The 23,198-nt window shown below is 49.4% G+C and overlaps 2 protein-coding genes across 2 annotated transcripts; one reads left to right on the forward strand and one right to left on the reverse strand.

Moving 5' to 3' along the window:
• Nucleotides 1–1,831: 1,831 nt before the first annotated feature.
• Nucleotides 1,832–5,987, reverse strand: LOC309452590 (olfactory receptor 14A16-like; the record flags this gene model as incomplete). Its single annotated transcript, XM_082077213.1, has 2 exons — nucleotides 1,832–2,731; nucleotides 5,847–5,987. 2 exons carry the CDS (start codon nucleotides 5,985–5,987, stop codon nucleotides 1,832–1,834), a joined length of 1,041 nt encoding a protein of 346 aa, XP_081933339.1.
• Nucleotides 5,988–9,578: 3,591 nt separating this feature from the next.
• LOC309452598 (olfactory receptor 14J1-like) lies at nucleotides 9,579–10,493 on the forward strand (the record flags this gene model as incomplete). Its single annotated transcript, XM_082077219.1, has 1 exon — nucleotides 9,579–10,493. The coding sequence occupies one exon, from the start codon at nucleotides 9,579–9,581 to the stop codon at nucleotides 10,491–10,493; it is 915 nt and encodes a 304-aa protein (XP_081933345.1).
• Nucleotides 10,494–23,198: the final 12,705 nt, after the last annotated feature.

The following is a 23,198-nucleotide window of genomic DNA, read 5'->3' on the forward strand; positions in this document are numbered from 1 at the left end:
GGTATACTATGTGATGTGTAGTATAGTAATGCCTTATATGTAATATATCATAAGAAGTGTATTTTAAATCATATATTGCCTATTGCATAATGCATATTACACAATAAATGAGGATACATAGGCATTATATTTATCCCCTTCAGATCCGTCTGTTTTGACCCTTGAACAGGATAATCAGGGAAAGAGATTGAAACACTGTTGTATAGGGCAGATATTGGCAGGGAATATACAGGGAACTTAGATCAAAATTGTCCCTTGGTCAATCCAGGGTGGGATCATAACATTCTTAAATCTAACGACAGGCTGAATTGTTATTGACAGCGGATTTTATACAGGATTAGACACACTATACCTACAGGTATAAATATGCCAAAACTTTTTGAGATTAATCAGGATTGTAAGGAATCTCCAACTGGGTTTTTAAACCATCTCAAAGAGACATCTAGTTACAACAAATGATCGAAAAAAGGTTTAATCAGGTAATAGCTATGCAATTACATACTGCTATGGCTATGCACTATTAAACACAAAGTGGAGATGTGGCAGTGTGCTAAGATTGGGCCTGTGAGAAACTGCGAGAGTCGACAGTGTGAGAACAAGCGCTAGTGGAAAAATACAAGAAGCAAGTACCGTATGCTATGTGAGACATCAAGGACAGAGGGACTGATACAGGATTGCTACATCAAGGACAGAGTGATAGCTTATGATAGACAAAAACTGGTTTTATGACAGTAAATTTGGTGGGAACACGAAATAGATCGCTTATGTAAAAACTCACTTGGCAAATCAGCAAATGCTTGAGCAAGAATCATAGCAAGTATAAATGCAGGCCTGAGTTTGTAATAAATGTCTCTCATTGCACCTTCCTGAGAGTCCGTGCCTCATTCACTGCACCCTCACTGGCTGTTTGTTGAAACACAAAGCCATGGGCTGATCCCGACTGCCTCTGGGTGACCTCCTGCACTACAGCACTGCCCTTCCACTGACATTTCTTCCTCCTGATATCCAGAATGCACCTCCCAAGTTGTCCTTTTCAGTTATTATTTTTTCCCCTCTCCGGCCTCTTCCCACTACCATGGAAAGCTTGACTATCTCAGAAACTGCTCTGCAGGCAGGGACCCCAACCTGTCAGACTTCTTGTGGTCTTTAGCCTGACCAGAGCGAAGTAACCTCACCATGGACTCCTTATGCACCCATGGATGTTGAGAGACAGAGTGTTTCCCTTGTACACACAGGTGCAGGAGTCACTGTGTCTCTCTGACCTCCTGCTGCCACTCCAGGAGGCTGGGAGGCACCTCAGCCCTGCCATTTGTCACCCTACTCTGCACTTACATGAGATGCCCCATGGCATAAAGAATGGACATGGGAACTTCAGTTCCAGGAAGCACATCCCAGTGCTACACTCAGGTGGTTCCCCAAGGGATGTTACTCTCAACATGAAATCACATCAAGACACTGTCTGTCCCACTAACCTTCATTGAACCCCAAATAACAGCTGATGGTGTTTCGGCTCACTGGGGTTCATCACCTCAAAAGCACTTTGTGCATTTGTTTACATCTTGTTTACACAATGCAAACATGGATGTCTGACCTACTCATTAGTTGTGCTGCCAGGGAGGGACAAAGAACCTCTTCAAGCTGAAGTGAGAAGCCAGTGCTGGAAATGGTGGCTGTGAAAGGCCAGTCCATGATGATTGACCTGCAGCAGGTTCTCTAGGGTGTCCAATGCACATGGGCACAACCACTCAGTGGGAAAATGATTTATATTATATATGCTATGCAGAAGATTATGGGCAGTTTATTGCTTCATAAAACAGCCATTCATTAGTTGCTACACTGAATCCTTGATCTCCTTGTTCCTCATACTGTAGATGAGGAGGTTCACTGCTGGAGGCACCACTGAGTACAGAACAGACACCACCAGATCCAGGAATGGGGAGGAGATGGAGGGGGGCTTCAGGTGGGAAAGTATGACAGTGCTGACAACCAGGGAGACCACGGCCAGGTGAGGGAGACACATGGAAAAGGCTTTGTGCCGTCCCTGCTCAGAGGGGATCCTCAGCACGGTCCTGAAGATCTGTACATAGGAGAAAAAAATGAAAACAAAACAGCTGAATGCCACTGAGAAAGAAATCACAAGAACCCAGACTTCCCTGAGGTAGGTGTCCCAGCAGGAGAGCTTGAGGATCTGGGGGATTTCACAGAAGAACTGGCCCAGGGCATTGCCCTTGCACAGGGGCAGTGAAAATGTATTGGCTGTGTGCAGCAGAGCACTGAGAAACCCAGTGGCCCAGGCAGCTGCTGCCATGTGGACACAAGCTCTGCTGCCCAGGAGGGTCCCATAGTGCAGGGGTTTGCAGATGGCAACATAGCGGTCGTAGGCCATGATGGTGAGAAGAAAAAACTCTGCTGAAGCTAAAAAGACAACCAGAAACACTTGGGTAGCACATCCTGTGTAGGAGATGGCCCTGGTGTTCCAGAGGGAATTGGCCATGGACTTGGGCACAGTGGTGGAGACGGAGCCCAGGTCGAGGAGGGTGAGGTTGAGCAGGAAGAAGTACATGGGGGTGTGGAGGTGCTGGTCCCAGGCTACGGTGGTGATGATGAGGCCGTTGCCCAGGAGGGCAGCCAGGTAGATGCCCAGGAAGAGCCAGAAGTGCAAGAGCTGCAGCTCCCGTGTGCCTGCGAACGGCAGGAGGAGGAACTGGGTGATGGAGCTGCTGTTGGACCTCTATGCATTGGGACTGTCCAAAGAGGAAAAGGTATAAATAAGTTAGGTAAGATTTCTCTGGGCAAAATACCTTCAATACTCATAAAAATCCCCTAATCACCTTGGCCCTTTCAGGAAGACTTTGGCAGGGGTCTTTCATGAGCTGTGGCTGGTGCTGGCTGATGGTGTCACTGGGAGCAGGGCCTCTGCTGTAGGCTCTGCAGGAGTCAGTACCGCCCTTCCACAATAGGTAAATAGGAACACAGGGTAATCTCAGTTTAAATCCACCCATGATATTGAAGAGCTTTTCAGCATTGCCACTCCCATTTCACCACACTGCAGAGCAGAACTGTGGGGACTTTGTTTTGTTTCTTCTGTTCCAGTTTTCCCACCACATCTGAGGGGTGTTTTTGAGGCAGAAATGCTATTTCTGCTGCATACCAGCTGACATCTTGAGGGTGCTAAGAGGCAAAGTGACTGTCAATGCAGAGTGAGGGCAGCTGGTCTGTCCTTCACTCCTGGTCTCAGCTGCCCTGGGCTGGTTTCTCCTTGATCTGGAGGATGAACACGTCCAGATGTTCCCCTGAGCAGAAACTGGCCACTGCTGAGAGCAGAGGAATCCGGTTTCCAAGGGCAGATCACCAAACTTCTCACCCCACCTCACTGTACCTAAGGAGGATCTCAGCTCTGCCCTTCCAGCCAGGGATACACATGGCTCATTGCAGCTGCCCACATACAGGTGATAAGCCGCACTGCCATGGCCTTAAAGCCAAAGCGTCTTCTCCATGGGACTGTGAGATAGCACAAGGATGTCATGGCAGAGCTGTTTGCTTCTAGAGGGCAGCCCACAGCTCAGCAGGAACCTCCAGGGAGAGTCAAATGTCCTAAATTTGGGCTGTCCTGAAAGGAGAATCCACTCATTTGCATTGCCCTGGACCTGCAAATTAGGAGACGACTTGACACTTTACTCCGATGGATACCTCTGCATGGCAGGACCCACAGGACTGGTCTCTGAACTGCAGCTTAACCTGAACCCCACCCCAGAAACTCCAGTGATGAGAACAAGGTGAGCAAAGACAGGAGAGGAAAAGGACAGAAATGCCACAGAGCTGCTGCAGATGGAGCCAGGGGACAGACAGACAGTTGGGTGCTTGGTAATTTCTCCACTGGTGAAAACTTGAGGCCTTGTGAGTGAGGATCAGGGGAAAGGCCAGTAAAGATGACATTGTGGTGGGAGATGAGAAACCTGCAGTCAGGGTGAGGAAGAGGACAGAGAGTCTTCTCTAAGGATCTGAATTAAGTCCCTGGGTATAGAAGCCTGAGTCTCCCTGGGGACTGCAATGCCCCTGGCATTTTCTGGAATGGGGATATGGCAGCACACAAACAGTCCTGGTGGTTTCTGGAGTGTCTCAGGACATCTTAGCACAGCTGAAAGACTGGCCAACCAGGGTAATGCAAACCTGGATCTGACACTTCTGATCAAGGCAGAGCTGCTCAGTGATGTGAAAATTGTCTGTCATGCCCCTTAAACAGCAGAGTGCCACCTCTCAGGGTAGTGAGGAAGCAGAACAGAAGACTGCAGATTCTGGACATTAGAGGAGCAGATTTTGACCTATTCTGGGGAGTTGCAGTAGGGATTCAGTTGTCAGCAGCACCGAAGGGCAGCAGAGCTCAGCACAGCTGGTCTTCAAGGACAGCATCATCCAAACAGAACATTTCTTTGTATAAATACAGAGGCAAAACCTAAAAGTGAATTCAAAATAATCATAACAAGCTGTTCCTACTTCAGGAATGCTTAAAGAAGTAAACAAAGATACTGATTGGACAGTGCTGAATATAGAAAGAGTGGGTGTAGATAAAACTGTGATATTCTATGTCCTTTTTGCCTCAGATTTCACCAGCAAGGTCTCCCAAACCTTTGTGCCTCAAGGTAAGAATCTGGAGAACAGCCAGTTGTGGACCAGAATCAAACCAAAGTCTACTTGAGCAAAGTCAAACATTGCCAGTTCATAGGAAAACAGGTGACATCCAAGGGTGCTGAGTAAGTAAGACAATGTCACAGTGAGGCCACTCTCCATCATCTTTGAAAGGTCATGGAGACTGGGGGGACTCTCTGACACTGGCACTAAGCGAATGTTGCATGTGTCTTTCCAACAGGTCCAGAGGATGAGCTGGGGACTAAAAGGATGCTCATCTTCACTTTGGATGAGGAACATGTCCCAGAGCATGTTGTCTGGGATGGCATTTCTGGGTGTATGAAACAGCAGGTAACTGGATGAACTCAGGGAATATGTACATCAGTTGTGGTCTAGCACTTGAAAAGCCTGATACCTAAAATCATCAATTAGTAATAAAATAAGACTATATGAATAAGTGTCCTAGATTTAAGGCATGAATCCTGTCTGCAATTGCTAACCTAAAGTTACATAAATCCTTTCAGTTTTAGTGCTCATACAACAAAGATAAGAACGGCTTGCAGAACAGTCACGAACTATGGACACTATTGACCTTGTAGTTTAGACATTTTGAGGCTCACACAATTAGTTGAGTCTTGCTTTAACACATATCTCAAGACTGTTGGATAAAGAGTCCTTCAGCTGAATGTTGCTGATTATAAACTTGGATTTTAATGAGGATTGAAGCCTAATGGCTACAAACCCTCAAGAAAAGAGGAGGCATTAATTATACTTAAAATCAGCAATTAGTAATAAGTTGATAAGAATAAGGGTCATAGATTTTAGGCACTTCTTAAATGAATAAGAATAAGGTTCACAGATTTTAGGTTTTAAGCACTTATTAGGCATGAAGTCACAAGAATGGTATATTTCAAGTTAAGCAGGAGGTGGGTAGGAGACCATGCCCTTGGTCTCAGAAAATAAGGTGACGACAGCAGCTGAAGCAGGTCACAAACCAAAAAACAAAGGAATGTAATGCATATGCAAAGGATTTCTTGGAAATGTAATGAAAATGTAGAATAAAACCTATGTCTGGGAATTGTTCAGGGTCCTCATTAGGCAGAGCGATCCTGTGCCTGAGTGATGTGCATCAGTCTTTAAAGGGATGCTTGTTTCTAAAACCTTAAATTCTGCTTTCAGAAGTTTCTTCAAGTAGCCAGTTTTACAGCATCAGGACCTACCTGTTTAACCAAGACTGCTGGTAAACAACCGAAAGTGGCTTGGTGGTTCACATCCCCCAGCTCCCTCAGTATCCTTGGATATATCCCATCTGGCCCAATAGACTTGTGGGTGTCTAAGTGGTGTAGCAGGTCACCAGTCATTTTGTCTTGGATTATTTGGGCTTCATTCTGCTCCCCATCCCTGTCTTCAGGCTCAGGGAGGGTGTGTACCTGAAGCACAACTGGTTTTACTACTGAAGACTGAAACAAAGAAGGCATTCCACCTCTTTCCAGCTGTGTCATTTCTCCTGCCAAAATTAGATTTAGGTCCATAAATCACCATTTCATTGTCCCATCATTAGTCAGGACACCAAGAAAAGGTTGGCAGGGATCTCCTTTACCCCTGCTAAGGGGAGGCTTCCAGCTGAATCAATCGGAGTGCCTCATCCTGGGTTTATACTCCTGGGGATAGAAAGGGATTCAGAGGTAGCTATCTCTCATGCTTATGTTAAGGAAAGTTTCATCTCACAAGGTTACCCAAATCAGATAGTCGAACGAGGATGCCAGAAATGCTTCTTAAATAAATAACTTATTTGTAAGCTATAGTGTAGATAACAGCTGAAGCTGAGGCCTCCAGAAGAGGGAACCCAAGCAAGGAAAACCCTGAGCAGTTTTACCCTTACAAGCCAAGCTTCCCACCCCTTCTGTGTGAATTCAGGTAAATTGTGAAATAAGAGTCTGGGATCTACCTGTTCTTCATTGGATTCCTTCATTTTCCTGTCTCTGTGAACTCTATTAAAGCTCACAGTTTCCTCTATGTATCTTGTATGACCTCTGGCAACCCAAATGTCAGCTGGTATTTGCATCTGAACATCTCATCCTGCCATCTGTCTCAATTAGCATGGGAGTTGAGAAAAGAGGCTGACATGCAGGTGTTTGCATTGTGTGTCTCTTTTGTGCACCCCTGAACAGAGGCAAGAGGAATCCCACCTGCTGTGGGTTTGTGGGAAGGACGGATGGGACCTGTGTCTCCTTCAAATGCTGGGAACAGCAATGCAGGATGAGATGCCTCCACTGACTCTGCTGAATCCGTTTCCTCTGCATGGGTAAAGAAGATCCCTCCCTGTCTCTCTCTGGGTGTCCTGTGTAATAATAACACAAGAAAGGTGATTTTTAGATGTAACTTTGTCTCCGAGAGGGGAAATCATACTTTTAGAAATATGTCTCCGGCCAGCTGAGAGAGGGAACATCAGTGGTGACTTCAGCCTGTTTCACAGCAGGTTCCCCTGGAGCCCCAGGGACACCTGGAGGGAGCCCAGAGGGCCAAGAGAAAGTGCTGCCTTGGGCTGCTCCTCTGCTGCTGAGCTGGGCTGGACTCTGGGATGGTGGGAGCTCACGGCAACCAGGTAGCACTGTAAAGAGACAGCTCTGCCCAGGAGCAGCTCCTCTGCAGAGCGCAGCAGGGCTGAGGGCTCTGCCTGCAGCACCGAGGGGAGAGGAGTGAGGAAACAAGAGGTATAAGACAGTCTGGGGTGGGAGGGCAGAGGAGAGTTCACTTGGAGAAAAATCTTCATAGCCCTTAGCATGGTGAGTCTCTGGCTCCAGGGCAATGCAGCTGCAGTTCCTGGATCGATTTCCTAAAGCGAGCACATCCCACAGCCTATGGGATCTCTCATTAGGATGCTTGCAGTTTCTCCAGAGTAAAGAAAACGGACCTGCTTTGGGGCACAGCTGTTCTGCTGCACCTTCAGGGGCACAGGGCATGTTGGTGTACTTCACCCAGGGACAGCTACAGATTGCAAAGGCAAGTATGCACCCAGGGGTGCCCAGGGCTGTCCTGCAGAGCAGGGTCCCTGCACTCAGGGCTGTGCCAGGGCAGGGACTCTGCCACCTGCCAGGGTCAGTGCTCAGCCTGCCCGGGAGATCCCAACAACACTGAGGGGAGCAGCACCAGGTGGGAGAAGTGACCCTCACCAGGGCACGGTCCTTCTGCTGTGGAGAGGGTGCTGCATGGGTCAGGGCTGCTCACAGCTCCAGATCACTCTAGGACATTTCCAACAGGACTTTTCAAGGGGAAGGTAAAGACAGGGATTACTGTAAAGCTAAGGAGCTTTTCTCAGTCAGTGTTTTCAATTTGCTTCTCCTGGGGAATTTGAGAAGAGAAATGGAAAAGGAGCTCTCATGCTTGAACAAGTCACTGGGACCACTGAGCTGTAACTTTGAGTGGTCATCAGCTTTGACAGCATCCTCCTAAAGTACCTTCTGCTACTCCTCTTCTATGGACAGCACCAGCGTCACCTTTGCTGGACCCAGCAGGGTTGTTCTAGCCTGCACTTCTCCACCTGCAAACAAGAAAATGTGCCCAGGGACTTCCCTGCAAACAGGCAGGTGTCTGTAGGGCCAGGGTGAGTGCACAGTGGGTAGGATGGGGTCTGTGAGTGCTGACAGGGAAAAGATGCAGAACAGGGAAACACCTCACAGGAGGAAAATGTCCATGAAGCAGGGATATGATCAGCGAATGAAAGGAAACCCAAACTAGAAATTTTGTGGAAGGGAGAACACAGAAAACTCTGTATGATCCCTTCCAGTGCAGAACCCTCGTCTGATCAGCCCCCTGGCCTCCTCTCCCACCCAGCAAAGCCTCTGCTCTCAGGGCCAGGGGCTCCAAGGCATGAAGCAGCTCCTGTGCAGCCAGAGCTCCAGTTCCTCTGCAGAGCACAGGGGCTGAGAGCAGCTGCCCGGCAATGTTGGTGTCTGGGAGGTGGCTGCACAGCTGGGGAAGGGTGATGCTGTCTGAGTGCCCGGCTGCCTCTGCCCTGGCCTCTCTCACACCCACCCTCACCGCATTTTCCTTCTTGCTCCCCTGCTCTGGGTCACTGCTGTTGGGATCTTGTTCTTGCTGTCAGGCTCTCTGGGGATGGCAGTTTCAGCTGCAGAGTCACAGCCTGATCTTGTGGGTCCTTTCCTGCAGGTGTGTCCATGGGAACACGTGTCCCAGCTTTGCTCTGACCTGTGGGCTGTGGGCAATGCAGTCTGTGGGGCTGGGGAATGAGCTGTGTGTGTCCGGGGCTAAACACTGGGTGCTGAGACCTTAGGAAAGGCTGAGACTTGTCATGGCCAGACTTGGATCCCTCTGCTCTCAGCAGTGCCTGGTGGCTTTTCAGGGTAACATGGGAGTGTGATCAGTCCCCATCTCAGAAAGGTGCCAGCCCAGGGCAGCTGGAGCAGGACAGAGGGACAGAGCAGCTGCCCTCACTCTGCACTGACCCACAGGCACCCTCTGGTCTTGCAGGACTCGCTCTGTTCTCCCTGAGTGCAGCAGAAATGCTGAGGGTTTCTGACACCCAACAACACTCCCCTGGGTGGGAGGGGAGAAGGAGCTGTAGAAACGCCAAACCTCTCAAACTCAGTTTCTCAGGCCTGGGGGTACAGATGCTGACAGTCCCTTCTGCACCAGGAGTGGTTCCAGCTGACAATGCTGAACCCCAGGACTGGCCCCTGCCCACCCAATCACACAGGGTCCGGCTGACTCCTCAGGAGCCCCTGGGCACAGACCCTGCTCTTCATTGCACACTCATCAAGCACCAACGAGGGCTCCAGCCAGGTCGTTCTCCTGGAAAAAGAAAAGTGTCTCTTTGTGTGACAGGGTGTGAGAGTCTGTGGGAAATGGTTTTGATTATTCCCAGAGAAGTCTCATCTAAATCTTCACTATCTTTTCCTCCTTGCACAGGTCCTCATGCCCACAGGCAGCAAATGTCCAACAGCAGCTCCATCACCCAGTTCCTCCTCCTGCCATTCACAGACACACGGGAGCTGCAGCTCTTGCACTTCTGGCTCTTCCTGGGCATCTACCTGGCTGCCCTCCTGGGCAACGGCCTCATCATCACCACCATAGCCTGGGACCAGCACCTCCACACCCCCATGTACTTCTTCCTGCTCAACCTCGCCCTTCTGGACCTGGGCTGCATCTCCACCATTGTCCCCAAATCCATGGCCAACTCCCTCTGGGATTCCAGGGCCATCTCCTACTTGGGATGTGCGACACAGCTCTTTTTGTTTCTCTTCTTGATCACAGCAGAGTATTGTCTCCTAACAGTCATGTCCTATGACCGCTACGTTGCCATCTGCAAACCCCTGCACTACGGGACCCTCCTGGGCAGCAGAGCTTGTGTCCACATGGCAGCAGCTGCCTGGGCCACTGGGTTTCTCAATGCTCTGCTGCACACAGCCAATACATTTTCGCTGCCCCTGTGCAAGGGCAATGCCCTGGGCCAGTTCTTCTGTGAAATCCCCCAGATCCTCAAGCTCTCCTGCTCACACTCCTACCTCAGGGAACTTGGGCTTATGGTGGTTAGTGCCTGTTTACTTTTCATGTTTTTTGTGTTCATTGTGGTGTCCTATGTGCAGATCTTGAGGGCCGTGCTGAGGATCCCCTCTGAGCAGGGACGGCACAAAGCCCTTTCCACCTGCCTCCCTCAGCTGGCCGTGGTCTCTCTGTTTGTCAGCACAGGCATATTTGCCTACCTGAAGCCTCCCTCCATCTCCTCCCCATGGCTGGATCTGGTGGTGTCAGTTCTGTACTCGGTGGTGCCTCCAGCAGTGAACCCCCTCATCTACTGCATGAGGAACCAGGAGCTCAAGGATGCTCTGTGGAAACTCATATCCTAGTGTTTTCTGAAGCAATAAACTGCTCATCTGCTTCTACATACAAGTTTTAATGTAACTTGTTGCATCTGTATTTTCTGTTGTCGTTGGCATTTTTTGTTCTGATAATGTTGTCATCCCCTTTCCAAATCACTGTCTGCTTTTCTTTTATAACCCCTGGTTGTGTAAATGAGGAGCCATGATCTGTGTGTATTTAAACAAAGTAAAGGGTCCTGTAGTGACTTGATTTTCACTATATCCTTCCTACAAGGCCTTTTGGACTTGCAGGAACAGTTCCTGTCCATGGGAGGAGGGTAAAAGAGTCCATCATGGCAGGCCTGCCAGGGAGCAGCAGCGCTTGTTCTTCCAGAGCTGTTCTGGTTCCACTCCCACACTCTCCTTCTCATCCCTTGTGTTGGTGCAAGGCCTGAGTGCTCTGGCAGCTTGGTCACCGTCCTGCTGTGTGTCAGTCCTGTGGGCGCAGGCAGGGACAGGCAATGGGCACTGCTGTCACAGAGCTGGCCTCACAACAGCCTTTCCAGATAGAAAGGTGACCTGGTCAGGGCAGGACCTGAAGGTTTACATCTTCTTACAAAGTTTTTCTCAATAACATTTTCAAGAAAGTGACCCAGAGATGAAACACCAGAGTACAGCTGAACAGAGCGTGTGTGTGCAGGGCTGGCACACAGCAGTGTCCTCACACAGCCAGGCTCCTGCCAGAGACCTGCAGGACCAGCAGAGCAGGTGCTGAGCTGTGCCCCAGTGCACTGGACAGTCCGTGGAAGGAGCCCCAGGTCAATCACCATGGACGGGCCCCTCTCAACCATCATTTCCAGCACTGGCTTCTCACCCACAGAGGCTGTTTGCTCTCCATGGATGGACACTCAATGAATAGTCTATGTTTTCCTTGTACAGATGAGATGTGAGCATGCACATCATGTACGTGAGGTGACATGAACCTGAGTGAGCACAAACACCATCAACTATTCCTTTCCATTCCGTGAAGGCCTGTGAGACAGACGAGGTCTTGAGGTCACTTCATATTGTGAGGAACAACCTATGGAAAATCACCTGAATGCAGCACTGGGTTGTGCTTCCTTGAACTGAGGTCCCTGTGTCCATTCCTCATGACGTGGGACATCTCAGATGAGTGCAGAGCAGGTGACACAGCACAGGGCTGAGGTGTCTCCCGTCCTTTGGGAGTGGCAACAGGAGGCCAAAGGGACACTGTGACTCCTGCCTCTGTGTGTAATAGGGACAGACTGTCTCTGAGCATCCCTGGGTGAACAAGGAGTCCTGAGACCAACTCAGATATGGATGCCTGACAGAACCTGACATTTCTGTGTGTGACTCCATTAAGAAACCCCACTGGATCAGTGAGATTCGTCTCAGCTGCCTTGGACAGGATCATTTCAAGTGCTCCAGTCTGCTCTGTCACCCTTTCTTGTGATTCCAGATTGTGATCTCAAAAGTGCCATAAAAATCAGAATGGTTCTGGGGTCCTTAGAAAACAAAAACCTCAAACCCATCTTCAAGAAGAGCAGGAATTAGAACTGGGATAAACACAGGCTGGCCACCCTTCCTCCCTCCCTGGAAGGGGATGGGACATGTCCTCCTGCAGCCATTTCCAGGAATGTGAGTGACAAGGAAGGGATTGCTGAACCCAAATGGACAGGGGAAAGCAAGGCATGTTGTGTACAGGGCATTTGCAAGGCTCAGACATGGTCTCCTTCTGGCCAGAGTGGGGCTGATGGGGCTCAAGAAGTGGATACTGGGTGGGAAGTTGGCTGAACCATCAAGCCCAAATATCACCAGTGGTACAAAGTCCTGTGTGCAGCCAGTTACTGGTGTCATCCCTCAGTGACCAGCACTTGGACAACACTGTTGAACATCTTTATTCTCCCCTTCTATGATGTAACAGAGTGAATCTTTAGTGCCTCTGAGGATGAGGCAAACCTGGGTGGAGGCCTTGAGCAACCTCACCTGGTTCACTCTGCCCTGAGCAGGAGAGTGAGACAAGATGAGTGAGACAAGGGCTCTCTGCAAACCTGAGTTATTCTGTGATTTGACAGAATTTTTGCCTTGGAGAGGTTTCAGGAGAGAGAATAGGTGGAAGAATAGGAAAAAAAAAAGGCAAAAGAGGACATATGTGCTGTGTTAACATAAATACAGAAGTTCCAGTGAGGAGTGCTTTTCACTCTCATTGTTAGTAGGAAATATATTTGAATTATTTGAACAAGGTGAGGAAGCGAGATGGATGTCTACAGCCTGTGGAAAAGAGGGGCAAGGGGTAGGACTGTGTAGAGCACGGTTCAGTCTTGTTCAGGTCCTGGGTGCTAAGGAGGGGGATGGATGGGTGTGGTATTATGAGGTCAGTTGTGTCTCAGACACTCATAATCCAGGCGGAATCATGTGACTGTGAAGGGGGCAGTGAGGTCAGTTCTGTCTCTGGAGGTAACAGCCCAGCAGCAGGGACAAGGCTGGGAAAGAACCTCTGCCAAAGTGCCCACAGGCCCTACCCAGGAAGAGAGACGTGTTGTCATGTCCATCCCACCTGAGAACATGACGGGACAGCAGCAGGGACACGGTCGTGTCTGTCAGAGAAGCTGAAAGAACAGCAGCAGTTGTGGGATTTAGAAGATCATGGTGAGGTGACTTCTCTCTGGTCAGGTAAAAGACCATAAGAAGGCTAACAGGTTGGATTTCCTGCATGAAGGACAGTTTCTGAGGTGTCTGAGCTTCCCTTGATAGTGGGAAGAGGCAGGAAATACAAAAAAATGTCAGATAGTACAGCTTGGAAGGTGAGGACTGGATATGAGGAGGAAGAAATAAAACTGGAAGGGCAGTGCTGTGGTTCAAGAGGTCACCCAGAGGGATCAGCCCATGGTTTGTGTTCCAAAGAGCAGACAGTGAGGGTGCAGACACAGCAGTGAAGGTGCAGAAATGCTGGGGTGAGAGCAGGTGGGGAAGCGAGATGGGTGTCTGCAGCCTGCAGGGAAAGAGGGGCAGGGGTAGCACCGTGTAGAACAGCCTGTGGTGGAGATGGCAAAGGTCGCTGTAAGGCTGGAAGGGACCCACAGAACCCAGGTCTCTGTCCCCTTGGCCATGGCAGTTGTCTCTGCCACTGAGGCCCAGGAGAAGACATGTTGTCCTCATGGCACTGGGGCCTCGGTGCCTCCTTGCAGCCCCATGGGGAAGCTGGAAGTTGTTGTACCAGTGTTGTCCTTCCCTGGGCCTTGCACACCCACATCCCACGGTCCCAGGAAGAGCCCTGAGCCGTGTGTGAGGGACAGGATCCCCCTTCCCATTGCCTGCAGGTCATGGCTCTTCCTTTCTGCTTCAGAAAGCAAACCAAGGGGTTTCTGAGCATCAGAGCTGAAGAAAAGACTCAAAGGAGACCTCATGGTGGCTACAGCTTCCTCACAAGGGGATAAGGAAGGGAAGTTATTGATCTCTTCTCACTGGTGACCAATGAGAGAACCCAAGGGAACAGAAGAAATATGTGCCAGGGGAGGGTCTGTTGCACATGAGGAAAAGGTTCTTCCCCCAGAGGTGCTGGACACTGAACAGGCTCCCCAGGGAGGTGTCACGGCCCCAACCTGACAGTGATCAAGGAGAGACTGGACAACATCCTCAGACACACGGTGTGACCTGTGGGGTGTCCTGTGCAGGGACAGGAGTTGGACTCCATGATCCTCGTGGGTCCTTCCAACTCAGGACATTCTAAGATTGTATGAAACACTAGGTCAAAAGCCCATGTTTTCATTGTGCAGATGAGTTGTAAACATACACATCATGTGCATGTCCACTGTGTGCATGTGGTGAGATGAACCCAAGGGAGCACAAATGCCATCAGCTATTCCTTGGGGTGCCATAAAGGTCAGTGGGACAGAGATGGTGTTCAGGGGTCTCTTCCAACCTGGGTTATTGTAGGATTCCATGAATCTTTTCCATGGAGAGCTCTTTCATGTCAGAATAGACAGAAGAAGAAGAAAACAAAGAGGCGGAAGCAGAGATGTAAAATCTGGGGGTGTTGGTTGACAGCAGCTGAACATTAGCCAGTGTGTGCCCAGGTGGCCAAAAAGGCCAATGGCCTCCTGGCTTGTATTAAGAATAGAGTAGTGGACAGAAACAGGGCAGTTATCGTCCCCTTGTACTTGATGCTGGTGAGACCACAACTCAAACCCTTGGTTCAGTTTTGGGCTCCTCACTATTGCAAAAGCCTTGAGGTGCTGGAGTGAATGCAGAGGAGGGGGACAAGGCTGTTGAGGGTCTGGAGCACAAGACTTCTAAGGAGCAGCTGAGGGACAAAGGGGTGTTTAGCCTGGAGAAAAGGAGACTGAGGGGAGACCTTCTCACTCTCTACAACTGTCTGAAAAGAGGTTGTAGCATGGAGGGTGTTGGTCTTCTTCTGAGTAGCAAGTGATAGGATGAGAGGAAACGGCCTCAGCTTGTGCCAGAAAATGTGCAGAATTGATATTAGGAAACATTTCTTCATGGAAAAGTTTGTGAAGCAGTGGAACAGGCTGCCCAGGGAAGTGGTTGAGTCACCATACTTGGAGGTGTCTAAAAGACGTATAGATGAAGCTGTTAGGGACATAGTTTAGTTCTAGAGTTAGGTTATGGTTGGACTCCATGATCTTAATGGTCTCTTCCAACTCAAATGATTCTATGATTCTATGATTCTATGATCCTGTGATTCTCTGCTTGAAGGGTCATTTCCCAGGTGGTGGAGCTTTCCTTGGAGGAAGGAATCATAGAATCATAGAGAGTGTTGCAATGGAGCTTGAAAGGCCGTCTAGTCCAACACCTTCTATGAGCAGGGATGTCTTCAACCAGCTCAGGTTGCTCAGAGTCCCATCCAGCCTGGCCTGGGATGTCTCCAGGGATGGGGCATCCACCACCTCTCTGGGCAATTGGTGCTGTTATTTCATCTTCTCCATTGTAAAAAATGTCTTCCTCATGTCTGGCCTTTAACTCTCCCCTTCTAGTTGAAAACCATGACCCCTTGTCCTATCACAACATGTCCTGCTCAGAAGTCTGTCCCCATCATTCTTATTGTCTTCTTTTAAGTACACAAAGGCGGCAATAAGGTCCCCCCGGAGCCTTCTCTTCTCCAGGCTGAACTGCACCAACTCTCCCAGCCTGTCCTCCCAGCAGAGCTGTTCCATCCCTTTGATCATCTCGGTCACCCTGCTCTGGGCTCTCTCCAACACATTCATGTCTTTCCGGGGATTCACATGGGTCCACTTCTCATGCTTATCCTGGCCCTTCTTGATGGCATCTGTCCCTCAGGCATATCAGGAACACTGCTCAGTTTGGTGACATCTGCAAACTTGCTGAGGCTGCACTTGATCCCACTATGTCATTGATGAAGATATTAAACAGTACTGATCCCAGTATGGACCCCTGAGGGACATCACTTGTCAGCAGTGGCCATACAGACATTGTGCCATTGACCACCACTCTCTGGGTGTGACCACTGAGCCAGTTCCTCACCCACAGAACAGTCCAGACATCAAATCCGTACCTATCCAAATTAAAGAGAAGGATGTTGTGAGAGACCATGTCAAAGGCTTTACAGAAGTCCAGATAGATGACATCCATAGCCCTTCCTTTGTCCACTGATGTAGTTACTCCATCGTAGAAGGCCACTAGGTTAGTTAGGCAGGACTTGCCCTTGGTTGAAGCCGTGCTGGCTGTCCTCCTTGTGCCTTTGCACAGCTTCTAGGAGGATCTGTTCCATGATCTTCCCAGGCACAGGTAAGAGGCTGACAGGTTAGTAGTTTTCAGGATCCTCCTTTCTACAGCAGAGCAGAGAAACACTGCCACACCATTCTAGATTAGAAGGTGGAGAGTGGACAGGAGGAGAAAGAAATGTCACTCAAAGGGCAGTGCTGTGGTATGAGAAATCATCCAGAAGGAGCAGGAGATCAGTCCATGTACTTGTGTTTCCAGGAACAGAGCATGAGAGTGGAGACACATCAGTCAATGTATGGAAATACCAGGGTGAGAGCAAGGGGAGGAAGCGAGATGGGTGTCTACAGCCTGCAGGGAAACAGAAGCAGCTGAGGGACAGTGTAGGACAACCTGTGGTGGAGATGGCAAAGGGCACTGGCAAGGCTGGATGTCACCAAGAGAACCCAAGCCTTTGTCCCCTTGTCTATGGCAATGGCCTCTGCCACCAAGGCCTGTGAGGAGACATGTTGTCCTCAGGCACTGGGGCACCTCATGGCCTCCTTGCACACCCCCAGTAAGGCTGGGAACTGTCACACCATTGTCCTTCTCTCACACCACACAGCCCACATCCCCTGCCCCAGGAAGAGCCCTGAGCAATGTGTGAGGGACAGGATCTGCCTTCCCAGGGGCTGGGGGTCAGGCCTTGGCCTCTCTGCTTCATCCAACTAAACCAGGGTTTTCTCAGCACCTCAGCTGCCTGCACGTTTCTCTTTGTTTATCTGCCACCATGGCCTCCAATTCTCTGCTCTAACGAGTCCCTGGGGAGGCTTTGCTGGTACTTGCCCTCAGTGGGACTCATTAATACTTCAAGGAACTTAGTACTTTTTTCTTCTGGCTTTGACTTCTGGAAAGGTTTGTGCAATCTCCTCTCAGCACCTGAGCAACGTTCAAGGACTCAGCACCAAATGCACCATGGGGCTCATTACACTCAAGAAAACTCTAACAAACTCTTCTTGTAGTGTCCTTTCAATCTTGTATAGTTAATTAGAGAGTTTTCTTTGTGTAATTATGGAGAAAGATTTCAAAAAGCTTCTGATAAAAAAGTCTTTCTATTGTAAAGGGTGTATTTTAATACTTTTCAGTTTGGAGAGGAGGTGACTGCAGCATTGTCTGATGTTGATCCAGGGTCTCTCCTAAGGAGGTCTGGACTGGCTGGAGAAGCTGTCCCTTGAGGTCTCACACTGTGTGGACAACCTTGCTCCTCACCTCCCCAACCCCATCGTTTCTCTCATTGGCCCCCTGGGCCTTGCATCCCTTTTCCTTACACCAGACTTCACTGCACCTGCAGCTGGATGTGCCAGCTCCTTTGCACCAGCTCCCACCTGCTCTCCTTGGAGACCCAAGTGCACACAGCAAAGAGGGACTTTGCTTTACCCTTGAACACACAAAATACAACTGATGAGAGTCATGATTAAAAGAAAACACACTCCTCAACTGTACACCAAGGACAAGCTGCCACCACTGAGGTTCATCTTCTCCGAGGCAGAACCATGCAAGAAATGTTCTAGACAGAAAGGAAATATTATAAAATAAACACAATAAAAGAGTTGGGTAAAGACAGAATTAGACACACTACTGAAAGACAAGGAAGCTTTTAACTCCTTGAAGCTGAAAGCAGCAACTGGGTTGTTGACAAGTGTCGGAGTGATCAAACAGTAAGAGGAAGGGAAACCCAGATGGCAATTACAAGTGTTGTGTGCAGATCAGCTGCTGGAAATGGGACTTCAGACATGGTCAGTTTAGTCAGGGCAGGAGGAAATACCTGGAGGATGAGGGAGATGAGATGCACAGATAACAGAGAGAGTGCTGAGAAGGCAAATGTAGTGGAGGATCAGAAGTTCTCCTCTCATTCTTAATGCACATCCTGAAAAGTCTCATTTTGATCTCATGAGAAAACACTGATATTTAAAGTATTCAAAACAAAGAATAGAGAAATAAAACACCAGTAACATTTGATTCTTAAAGTTGCAAGAAGACACTATCTTCACTTTAAATCTTTCATCTGGTTTCCTTTTCCCTCCATTAAAAAAAAAAAAATGTTCTCAAGATTTCTATCCTAGCAAAGCCTACAGCATTAAGAAAGATAATTGAACTGTTAATTGAGCCATTCTCTTTTTAGAATGCCATGTTGACAGTGATCTCAACAGATCTGTGTTTTCTGTCTATGTGATCATAAGGAAAAAAAATACTTACGTGTTGGTAAGTATATAGTAAAATATATAATTGTATCCTGTTACTCAGCAAAATACATTTCCTACCACCACTCTGAATGGAAGAATCTTTCTTCTGAGAAATTGCTGCCTCCCAAGCATCTGTGACTTGAGACAGGAATCTGAAGGAGAACAAGCAGCAGTGGATGTGGATCAAGTCAGGGGTCACCGGAACTAACACAATCCTTTCCAGTCTATGGGACAGCAGGGGCAGCATCCCAGGAGCTGGGACAGCAGGACCATGTCCCAGTGAGGCCACTCTCCACCATCTTGGAAAGCTCATGGAGACTGGGGGGACTCCCTGACCACTGGCAGCTCTCACACAGTGTGTGCACTTTTCAAAATGGCCAATGGGTGAGCAGGGGAACTAAGGGCTGTGCCCCAGAACATGTCCACTAGGACCCCATTTCTGGGTGTCTGGAAGAGAAGGTGACGGGGTTTACCCAGGGCAGGTTGTGTCTGTCCATCCTCTTTGCTTTCTGTGAGGAAAGGACAGGGTTGTGGACATGGGGAGAGCAGTGGTGGTCTGTTACCTAGAAGTCAGCAAGGCATTTGGCATCATCCCCCACAATATTCTTGTGTCTAAGGTAGGATATTATGGTCTGTGTCAGTGTGGAAGTAGATGGGTAAAAAGTCATCTGAGTGGTTGGGCTTGGAAAGGTGCTGTAGAAAGGGAGAAACTTTCCAGTCATGAGGACAGTCAAGCACTTGAAGCTGTTTCCCAGGAGTGGCACTCACTCTGTCCCAGAAAGTGACCAAGATGTGTTTGGATAAAGCCCTGAGTAATCTGGTCTGACCCTGCTGTGAGTAGGAGGTTGGTCAAGACACCTCCTGAGGTCACTTTGAGCCTGAATGACGCTGTCCTTTCATCCCCTTCATGTTTTCAATTTAGACAAAGCTCTCAGGTTCTCCCTGACCACAGGAATAATTCACATGTGCAGGGCTGCTTTACAAGTGCCCCCAAACAGTCCTGACTGCATCTTTTGCGCACCTTTCCATTTGCCCTAAACCAGGTTCTGTTTCCCTGTCCTAATGCCCTTGCAGAAAGAACATCCCTCCTTGTTAACCCTTTCAGAGCAGGTTGCTCAAGAGGGGTCAGCCTCCATGTGCAGAGTCTGCACATCAGCCAGGCAGCAAAGCCACCGTTACAGAAATGGTGATGAGGCTCTTGACCAGCTCCTTGAACCCAGGGATCAGCGTGACATGTCTGCTGAGATTGCCGGGTGCGGCGATGAGAACAGTTCATACAGACACGGACAGAGACGCACAGGCACAGGGTTCCTGTTAGCAGCGAGAGCAGAGCCAGGCAGAGCTGAACTCTCTTTTATTAACAGTTGTCAACTTATGTGTTTACAGATACAGGGCTGGACCAAGAGGTTGGACAGTGTTTTCAATCAATGTTATTCTAAACACACCATACTCGTCCTGTGACTCCTTTCAGTCACGTTCCCATGAGTATCTTGTGGGCGACGTACTGACCCACTTATTCACAATCCCAGGCCAAACATTCACACATCATACATATGAGGGTGGTTTTCCAACCCGAGATATCATTCTCACTGGCCTGGGTTATCACTTCTTACACTCATAAAAAACATACTTGTGTATAATCTGTTCAAGATCCTTTAGCTGGAACTGCACAGCCTACTGTTCCCACACCCAGGAACATGTAGGCTTCAAGTGTGGTGTGGATGATTAGAGATATTCCAGGAATAGCCAAACAGAGACCATTTCCATAATAAAGAGCAATACAGTAGCATTTCTTCTGTTGCCTTCCACCCCTTCTCTCCTCTCCATTTCCAGAAGAGGTGGTAGCAGCAGCCTCCAATTCTTATTGATCTGGGGCATCTCCTGATGAAGAAACAACAACATGTCACAAAAGTGGGTGCCTAAAGCACCACTTAAGTAAGGAGACAGACCAGGACACCTCAATAGGAGTAACACTCCTCTGGACCAAGAGGTGGGTGTTCCTGGGAATCTCAGATGTCACAGCACAGCGATACTTGTGTTCAGGGAGCTGGTCAAGTGACCCATCTCCTGTTCTGTAATGGTGTCTGAGTTTGCTCAGGTCACCCCTGACTTGAGCCCCATCCACTGCTGGGTGTTCTCCAGACTCCTGCCTTCAGGAACCAAGTCCCAGGAGACCTTGCTGGTGAAGATGGAGGCAAAGAAGCCATGAAGAACCTCAGTCCTGTCTGATTCTACTCTTATGAAGTTCAGCAGCAGGCCCACGTTCACCCTGTCTATTCTTTTACTGTAAGGAAAATGTGCCCGCTCATCTTGCTGCTCTTACACTCCCCTTCAGACATCAAGTCCAGGTCAGCTTTGGCATATTCTCTACATCCATGGCCAAGGTTTCTCAATTCCTCCTTTGCAGCTTCCCCTGCCCCCACCTCCTGTGTGCTGCCTTTTTCTCCTGCAGCTCCAACAGTTCAGAGGAGCAGCCTCACGAGATAAATGCTTCTTTTCATGGGTACTTGGAGAGATCATTCTTGTGCTTGGAGCAGGCTGCCCTGTAAGGCTGATCAGATTTCCTGAGCTCCTACAACCTTCAGATCTACTTCCATGTCACCACCTTTATTGGCTGCCATCCCCCAGTTATGTCCAAGTCTTCTCCTCTGGAGCCCACCAGCCTGTGCTCTGCTGCTGGTCTTCCTCCCTCCCCTCTGGGGCCTGGGACCCCACTGTCTCCTGGTCACAACAGCCAAGGTTCACATCCCTCACCAGCTCTTCCTTCTTTCCCAGTTCCAGACCTGGTGAACATCACCCTTGTTGGCCCATCAGGCAGCTCTGTTAAGCAGTTGGCCCAAGATTCTTTGGAGTGTTGGCATCTGCAGCTTTGCCTGACCACTGAATGTCAGGGCAATTTCAGTTCCCCGTAGGAATCTGCTCATTGACTGGTGTCTTCCTTGAGTTGCCAACAGAGGATCTTTACAATTTCTTCTCCACAATCCAGCAGTTTGTAACACCCAACACGTTGTCACCCTGTACTGGGTTTACACGGCAAAGTCTTGGAACTGAGGGTGAGTGTGGGTGTGCTACCGTTGTCACCTCTCTGAGAAGACAACAGGAGTTTGACCAATGTCAGACAGAGCTGATTTCAGCTGCTCCAAGATGGACCCACTCCTTGCCCAATCTGAGCCACTCAGTGACGCTGGCAGCACCTCTGGGATATTGTATTTGAGAAAGGGTAAAAAACGCTGCACAACAGCAGGTGGGAGACAGAAGGGAGGAACTGTGAGAGAAAAGCTCTGCAGACACCAAGGTCATATCCCACAGGACCCAAGCAGGTCCCTCAGCAGGCCAAAGCTTGCTCTCCTGAAATCCTGCTCTTGGCCTTGTTCTCATCTCCCAGGAGCCTCAGCTCCACTTTCCCATCCCTGACTGTTCCATCCTGACCAACTCTTTCTGGTTTGTAAGTGTGAAGTCCCACAGGGCACCTCACCCCACTGTCTCCTCAGTCACCCGTGTCAGGAAATGTTGTCAATGAGCTCCAAACCCTCCTGGATGGCTGGTACCTTGCAGATATTGGGATATCTTAGGTTTGCCACGAGGACACGGCCCTGGAAACATGAGGCTTCTTTCATTTGTCTGAAGGAGGCCTCATCTAATTCCAATTTCTCATCAGTGACTCTGTAGCTGATGTCCAGTCACCACAACATTGCCCATGTTGTTCTGTCCTCTCATGCTGACTCCTCAACGTTCAGATGACATTGTCTGTCCCCAGGCAGAGCTCCACACATTCCTGCTGCTCTACCATATGAATGGAAACTTCCCCTCAAAGTGCAGACATCTGGCATTATGAGTACTGGACGCCCAAGACTCCACAGTTTCTCCACGAGACAGTGTTTTTAGTGCCCTGTAACTCCTTATCCTGTTTTCTTGGGAGAGACACCCTAATCAGGATAAGCCATCTGCATGGAAACATTAACAGCTGAGCGAATGGAGCTTCTGTTCAGGTAGAGACGCAACTTTGAGGAAATCTGGAATTCACCCATCAGAAAGATCTGAAGTTTGATAAGAGGAAGTGGCCAGTTCTGTATCAGGGTGGCACAATAACCCCATTGATCAGGAGAGAGCAGGACCTGACACGCTGAGCAGTGACCCTGAGGAGAAGGGCCTGGGCACGACAAGGTCCCCACACCAGCCTGTGGTGCACGCTCACCATGAACAAGGCAGCTGCACACGGGGCTGCATGAGGAGGAGCGTGGGGACCCAGACACCTGCAGTTCTCATCCCATTCGGTTCAGCACTGGTGTGACCCACACACACGGGTGTGTGCCAGTGTGCGGCTTCCCAGTTTGGAGAAGCAGGGAGGAACAGGAGAGTGCAGGGCTGTGCCAAGGCAGGTTCAGCACCTTGTGCACATGGTGTGGGGTGCTGAGGGACCTGGGCTGCTTTGGCCTAGCAGCGCTGGGGAGGCTGCAGCAGTGCAGGAGTAGCCTGAGAGTGCTTGAAGGGCGGTTTCAGAGGTGGTGGAGGTTTCTGCATAGTGGGAAAGAGCATGAGAAAGAAATAATGGCCCAAAGTGCAGCTGGGGAGGTCCAGGCTGGACATGAGCAGAAAGGAATGCGATGGAAGGGCAGTGCTGTGGGGGAGCAGGTCAGCAGAGGGAGTCTGCATCAGCCCAAGGCTTTGTGCTTCAAGGAGCAGCTGGGGAGGATGGAGAGATCTCAGCAAAGGAAGGAAGGTGCTCAGACAAGAGCAAGGTGGGGCAGCAGGGGGGATGTCTCCAGCCTGCAGGGACAGAGGTGCAGGGGATGCCACAGCATAGGACAGG

The sequence above is a fragment of the Streptopelia decaocto genome, assembly GCF_964273445.1.
Source record: "Streptopelia decaocto genome assembly, contig: HAP1_SCAFFOLD_65, whole genome shotgun sequence".
NCBI lineage: Eukaryota > Metazoa > Chordata > Aves > Columbiformes > Columbidae > Streptopelia > Streptopelia decaocto.